This window comes from Anoplopoma fimbria, chromosome 21 (assembly GCF_027596085.1).
Source record: "Anoplopoma fimbria isolate UVic2021 breed Golden Eagle Sablefish chromosome 21, Afim_UVic_2022, whole genome shotgun sequence".
Lineage (NCBI taxonomy): Eukaryota > Metazoa > Chordata > Actinopteri > Perciformes > Anoplopomatidae > Anoplopoma > Anoplopoma fimbria.
Window position 1 is genome coordinate 15348478 of NC_072469.1, and position 7526 is coordinate 15356003.

At 46.9% G+C, this 7526-nt stretch overlaps 1 protein-coding gene across 1 annotated transcript; it reads left to right on the forward strand.

The window, feature by feature from the left end:
• Positions 1-2589: 2589 nt before the first annotated feature.
• On the forward strand, positions 2590-7314 carry klf6a (Kruppel-like factor 6a). Its single transcript, XM_054622674.1, has 4 exons — positions 2590-2957; positions 4803-5379; positions 6196-6319; positions 6745-7314. Exons 1-4 carry the CDS (start codon positions 2856-2858, stop codon positions 6794-6796), a joined length of 855 nt encoding a protein of 284 aa, XP_054478649.1. The 5' UTR covers positions 2590-2855; the 3' UTR covers positions 6797-7314.
• Positions 7315-7526: the final 212 nt, after the last annotated feature.

Here is a 7526-nt window from a genome sequence, read left to right on the forward strand (position 1 = left end):
CTACTGGCTGGTCTGGGATTACATAACGATGATAAAGCTGCCGACCTGGCCCTCCGAGATAAAAGCTGCCGCGCTGGACCCCGCACATTCCCTAAATGCTCCGTCTGAGAAGCCTTCTGAAGGAAGTGATTACCGCAGAGCTGCCCGCTAATGCTCCAGCGGGACCCGACGGTGTACTCTGTTATTCATCAAACACGGACAGTGTAAGCCGTGGCAACTCTGGAAAATGCATGAATAATGACCGGCTGTGTTTATGGTGCAATGATGAGCCGCGCGTTCTCTTACGTTACGTGTGATGACAAAATAAGTTTTTAGCAGCTCTTGGAAATGGACAGTGAGTTTTTGCTCTTCAAAGCGAAGCGTCCACTCAGTCCTAGGGGGGATGTAATGAATAGCCCCATTAGGAACATAAAAGAAAAGCCGGATTCCTTTGCAGGGCTACTAAGGCCTGCTCCAGGCTTCACAAGGCGTCCCACCGCCATATGACTAAATCAGATGCTGTGGGTAACAAATATGGCCTCACAGCTGAGAGCGGCACAAAGGACGCTCAGTTGTCTACTCGGCGAGGCAGCAGAAAATACTGCCGCTTGGAAGACAATGTGTCTCCTGTGTGGGGACGTCGTTTGTCTCATCGGGCGATTGCGTGCCGTGTTGTGGCGCGACCCAATGCTGCTGTGTGAACTTATGGGATAGCTGCAGGAAGAGATGCCTCTGTGGCACGCTTCTGCAAGGAGGAAATGATAAGAATAAGTCGGGATGACGTAACACCAGTGCCAAATATGTGGTGGAATGTGACTGGAATGAAAAGACATTCGTGAGGGAATACAGCTGGTATCGCCAGACAATAGTGGAATTACTGAAGTTATAATTAAGCTATAGTGTCATTTTGTTTCTGTGTTTACTTTGATAAATGTCAGAATTAAAATTACTTGAATCACTCAGGACACAAAAATTCACTAGATTTATGTATGATTTGCACTTCAAACCCTAGTGGTTCCAAAAATTCTGGGTCCAGACCTCCCCTTAAGATATAAATAAGTGTTTATTTTTGACTTTTCTCTATTTTTTGTTGTTGTGAAATAGTGGAGACTTTCCCCTCTAAAAATACAAACTACACATGCAACACATGACACGTGTTTAAGTTAGAAAATGACCTGTACTTACTCTAGAAATAGAACAATATATATATAGCATCATCAGAAATGCAGCTTTGAAACAGAGAAATAGAAATTGGTTCAAACCCACTCTACTAAATTAGCATTAAATACAAATGGCTGGATTTTTATAATAAGTTACAGAATGAGAAATCAAAAATCTGAATATCAGATGATGTTTACAAGACCTGCGACTTCAAAAAATATATAGAACGGTGTGTCATTAGGTTGCAGCTTTGGGAAGAAGAAGTAGAAGTGATGAATGTCAAACTGCTGGGCTAAATGATTACATGCCATGTCATTTGATTGTGTTTTATAGAAATAAAAAATGCATATAGACATTGTAGAAATTCAGAAACTTTGCAGTGTAAATAATCAGAAATGTGTGATCTTGTGCTCTAAAGTATAGAAACCCCCTCAAGGGAATCAATGTGAGAAGGAAAATTCACTTTTAAAGTTAACACTTGAGTTAGGTCACACGTTGGCTTGGCTTTTTTGAACAAATAGTTCTAACAAGTTGTGTGAAACTGCTGCTAAACAGCACATGTTTCTTCCATGTACCATAATAACTAAACTGGGGTAAAACAAACTCTTTAACTTTAGGGAACTACTTTGAACATTCATTCCGCCGCTCACTCTTTTAAGTGCAAATGAGATGATAAAATCTTTTGATAAAAGCTAATGACGTGCTGCACTTGTGGAACCTCTGCGTTTGTCAGAGAGCAACTTCTCTGTGTTGTTTTTTTAAAGCAGAAGTCTCTTGCCAGTTTTAATTCGGTCACAGAGGAGAAGTGAGGAGAAACGTTTCCTGTAAACTCGTGCATGCCCTGATAACACAAAAAGTGCACGGCCATCCATCAGTCACTTGTGTCCCAAGACATGTAGTCACTCTTGGTGGCTGATGTCAACACATGCACTCCGCCACAGTTACAGCCCCGGCCAACCCACCTCCTTAAACAGCAGTGTTGCAAGTTCTACTTGTGACAAAGTTATAGAGAGGGGGGAGAGAGAGACTGAGCTGTTTTCCACTAAACAGGAATAAAACTCGTCCGGCTCACATGCGCTGTCTGTGGTGAAACACGTCGCAGACAGAGGAGACTGTACGGGGAGAGAGAGCTCATCGGCCGCTTTATATACATGCCTAAAAATAACCAGCCAATCAGCGGCGAGACGCTGGGAGACGAACGGGCCAATCATAAACGGAGAGAGAACCGAATTGAGTCAGAGGCCAGTCGCGATTGGCCGACCGTGATATCATTTGCAAGCCCTTACGCTGCGCGCCGCCGATTGGCTGACGCGCTGGCGAGGCGTAATCCTGCCGTGGAGGGAGGCTGGGCGAGAGAGAGGGGGGGCGGTTGGGGGGGAGAAGGGGGCGGGCTTTAGGGGAGGGGGGTTTGAATAGGGAAGTTTGCAGAGCGCAGTTGTTCCCCATCCAGTCCGGCGCAGTGTTTGCAAACACCTTGAACGCCAGCGAGAGAAGAGAGGGGGAAACCGACGAGACGGACGGACGCTCGGCTGCTACACTGCTGCTCAAAACAAGCGCCTCTCTCCGCTTGCATCGCAGGGGACCGCTCTTATTCCTTCCTACTGGCTGTTTTTACTTATTTATTTTTTTCTACCTGACAGAAACACATTTAACTTGCAGCTACATAGCATTTTTTTTTTTTTTTTTTTTTTTTTTACACACAATCTCTGGAAAAAATGGATGTTTTACCCATGTGCAGCATCTTTCAAGAACTTCAAATAGTTCACGACACGGGCTATTTCTCAGCCTTACCGTCACTGGAGGAGTACTGGCAGCAGGTGAATATTTATATATATATATACATATATATGTATACATATCAGCTATACTCTCATGAGCTTGTGTGGCAAAGCGGAACTGCGAGAGGTTTGCTTTGCCAGATTACACCGCTGCGTTTAAGTGCGCTCGAGAAGTTCAGCTCCACATCCCCACATCGTAAGGGCTGCAAGAAATGACTCAAAAATAAACATGCCCCCTGTGCTTAGACGTCGCCCGCCCCGTTCACCTGACGTGCAGTTTGTTTGTTTTTATTTCTTTCACGCTCCAGCGTCGTTATGAAGTTTTCTGGCAGCCTGAAGTGGATCAGTGTGTCAGTCTGACAGCTGGAGTCGAGGCTGTGTGCTGCGTAGAGATGAATGGGGACGGAGGAACTCTAGCAGCAGCATTAGAAGAAGAAGAAGAAGAAGAAGAAGCAGCAGCAGTGTGCTGGTGCTTTTTAACCGCTCTGCTGTATTTTGAGCATGACTTCTTCTTCTTCTTCTTCTTCTTCTGTCGCCGCAAACACTCCAGCCGGTGTAGGAGGCGGAAGTAGAATTTCAAATCAGTCATCAGTTAATTTCCAAATCAGAAGTAGCGCGTTGGCTCAAGATCAGCTCTGTAGCTCACGAGGAAATGCTTTTTTTTCTTCCTTTTTTTTAAAAAAAATTTTTTTTTTTACTTATAAGACGATTCAGTCAGCTTTGGCCCTTTTTGAAATCCTGCATTATAAACTTTCAAAATTGGAATTAGTGTTTCAGCCCCATAATGATTTAAACAACATCCTCACTCTTATTCAACTCTATTTAACATTTATTTCCCCCCCTTATTTATGTATTTTCTTTTGCATCATCCTCTGGTTTGAATGGGCTCCACAACATGACACTATCAAATGTCAGACATGGCCAAATTCCTCCTCGCATGAGTAGGCGCTAACACAGCTGGAAAATGTTGTGTAAGGCTGCAGAAGCCTGGAGGGGAGTATGTCTTAAACATCTGCCTTGTCAAACCTGCTGTCTCTGGAGCAGCCTCTAATGAACGGCCCTTGCTCTCTCTTATTTTTCAACTTAAAAGGCCTTCTGAAGCCGATTGGGAAGCAGTGTTTGTTTTCTGTGTCCGTCACTGAGGAAGGATGTGATTGCATGACAGAGGTTTCGCATGAGGGAGAAAAAAAAGCATCTGAATGGCTCACGTTAGAGGGAGGAGGGAGGGGGGGGAGTAGAGCAGCTTCCTTAAAAGGACTCTAGATTTGTTCAGTGAGTCATTGGAGTGCTGAAATGACAATGCACGTTTTAAGTGTACGGCTGCGTTCAGGTGCAGGGAGGGGAGGGGGGGGAGGTGACGGATCAAGGAAATGACGTGAAGCACGAATCGGCTGGTATTGTGTGTGGATGTTATGAGATGAGGCTCGATTTCTAAATGAGGGATGTTTTCTTTTTCGTCCAAAACCAAACTATTGTTTCCTTAACCCCTTACAATGCGAACAAGCAGCAGGTTCTTGCATTTGAGCAGCTGGAACCAACAAATATTTGGCATTTTTCTCGAAAATTGATTAAGAACCTTTCGATCCATGAATGGTCACAGCTGTGTTGTCATTGCAGTCATGAGCCTGAAATGTGCAGAGTAGCCACAGTTTCCTGGTTAATGCTTCCTGCTACAAACGTTACACCACATGAGGCTTTTTGTGGGGGGTATGTGCGCATGACTCATATAAAAGGATTTCCCACACTCAAGCGTTTTAGTGGTTCTGAGCAAACCTCCTCTCTCTCTCTCTCTCTCTCTCTCTCTCTCTCTCTCTCTCTCTCTTCTCTTTGTGCTGCAGATGTAATTAATTTCTTCTGACTGTTTTTTAACTCTTGTTCCACCAGACATGCTTGGAGTTGGAGCGCTATCTGCAGAGTGAGCCCTACGTCTCCACGTCCGAGCTGAAGTTCGACAGCCAGGAAGACCTCTGGAGCAAGTTGATCTTGGCCTGCGGGGACAAGGCCAAGGCCGAGTCCGACCCCAAGCTGCCCGCGGCCCACGAGGAGGACAATCAGGACAGCCCAATCTTGGACACCAACAGTGTGAATTCAGACGCCAGCAGCGAGGCCTCGGACAGTTCCGAGGAGCTCTCGCCCACGCACAGCTTTACCTCCAACCCCCTGGGCTCAGTCCTGGTTGGCTCAGGACCTTTTAGTCCCTCCGTCATAAGCACTCCCCCGTCCTCTCCGGAGGCCAACTCGGAGGCCGGCGGCGTGACCGGCAGCTGGGTCGCTGCCGAGCTGCACTTGCCGGTCAAAATCCGGAACGGCGGGGCAGCCAAGGGAGCCGAAAAGACGGGACTAGTGTGCGGGGACGGGTCCTCGGACGGCAGGAGGCGAGTACACAGGTGTCAGTTCAACGGCTGTCGCAAGGTTTACACGAAGAGCTCCCACCTAAAAGCACACCAGCGCACTCATACGGGTGAGTCTTTGCAAGCACCAAACCCCCGTGTGATGTATGTAAACAAGAAGAGTCGTCTCTGCTGCTCTCAAGCAAAAGCAAATCATTCATAGAGTTAAAAAATACAAAAAAACTTGCTTATTATTGAGTGAATGAGTGGAAGTGCTCTTAATTCAGACGTCCATCCATTGTGTAATGTAATTAAAGGTCCACATTGCACGGTGTCCTCAGCTGGAGCGCTGAGTATTAGCTCTGCATGGCTGGATATCTAAACTGTGACCTAATCTATCTGGAATGTGAGTGAGTGAGCGAGCGAGCGAGCGAGGGAGGGAGGGAGCAGGGGGGGAGGGGTTGCCCATGGGAGATAAAAGGACTTGAAAGCAGATTGATTTTCACCATGGGAAAGAAGGGGTGAATGGGCGGGGAGCCAGGGGGCATGGAGTTGGGAGGGCGTTGAGTGGTCATTTGACCGTCCCTTATTTTTGATCAGCAGCGTGAAATTGCACGTGTGGCCCTTTTTTGTTTGTTTGTTTGTTTGTTTTTTTTAGTTTTTTTTCCAGTTTTGATCTACAGCGCATTATCTCCTGCACAGCATCGCTCTTAGCATTCTATTGCATGTGCTCAAGGCTGGCGATCCAACAGGTTCGGTGGAATCTGGATCTAGAGTGATCCATCAGTGGCCTGCCCCCCCCCCACCCCCCACCCCCTAACCCTGACCACTGGGGTGATTGATCTGAACGCATTTGAATGACAAATCCAATTGCAGCCTGAGCAAGAAAACCTTTTTATTGTGTGTGTGTGTGCTTTGGACTAACCCCCCCCTTGTTGGTTCTGCAGGTGAGAAACCGTACAGGTGTTCGTGGGAGGGCTGCGTGTGGCGTTTTGCACGAAGCGACGAGTTGACCAGACACTTCAGGAAGCACACCGGGGCAAAGCCATTCAAATGCAGTCACTGTGACAGGTAAGCCTGCAACTTTATTCACGCTGAACTGAAGCGTGCAGGTGTGACGCACCTTAACGTTGATGTGATCTACTTCTTCTTTTTTTCATTCTTTTTTTTACTTGCATCATCCAGATAATGAATCTTTAATGATGGAATGCACTGATCGATTTTATTCAGGAAGCAAAAAAAAATGTACTAAAGATTAATCAGAATGTCATCTGGATTTAATCAGCCTTTTCTAGTTATTACCTCACATGGCATTACGCTACAAAGCACGTAATCTGATGGAGAAATCAATCTAAAGTTCTTATCTTCTGTAGAATCGCTGTCGCACAAAGCTTCCGACAAAAGTCTCTTTTTAATTCCCTGAAACCAGCTCACTCACCTGCAGTCCATCTTTTTGCATTGTGACTGACTTCCCTCTCCCCCCTCCTTGTCCCCAGATGTTTCTCCAGGTCTGACCATTTGGCCCTTCACATGAAGAGGCACGTCTAGAGCGGGGCGAGCTCCGACCAACAGCGACGTGGGGGGAAAAGTTGTTGTAAAAGGAGAGAGAGAGAGAGAAGGAAAAACAAAAAAACGCCGTCTCCTGACCAGTCTCTTGGTTGAACTGTCCCAGAGCAGAGTGGCGGGGAGTGTGTTCCAGCCAAAGCATGCCGTTTTGCACCATACTGAAACCCAGTGCCTCCGGGACCTCTTCTTTGGAGAAAGGGCGCTCTGAAGGTTGTCTGTTGCGACAAAAAAAGGACAAAATCACGGACGGATGGGGGATGGGGAAGGAAATCTTTTTGCTTGAGGAGGACGTACAACTCACACACATAAAAAAAACATAAAAAAAAATAAATAAGAGTGAATGATTTGTATGTCTGGTGCATGATGATTTTTGGGTAGGGGGAGGGGGACGGGACATTCCCGGACAGCAGATACACTGGTACTTTACAAAAAACTGTCTGAGGTAAGCATGTGTGCACTGTGAATGTCTGAGATTGGCTGACCGGCCCGCTCCCCCTCCCCCCACCACCACCACCACCACCACCACCATGGGAGGACAGGAGGCGAGATGGGTTGATGGATGGACGGTGCGGGTCTGGTACCAATGTTGCTGTGGACTGAATGGGTTTCTGGGGGAAACATTCCATTTGTGTTTCCCCGGTGGCAGCGTGAGGACGGGGCAGGACGGAGGTTCCTGCCTGTCTGGCTGGCTGGCACCCAGACTGTATGGGGG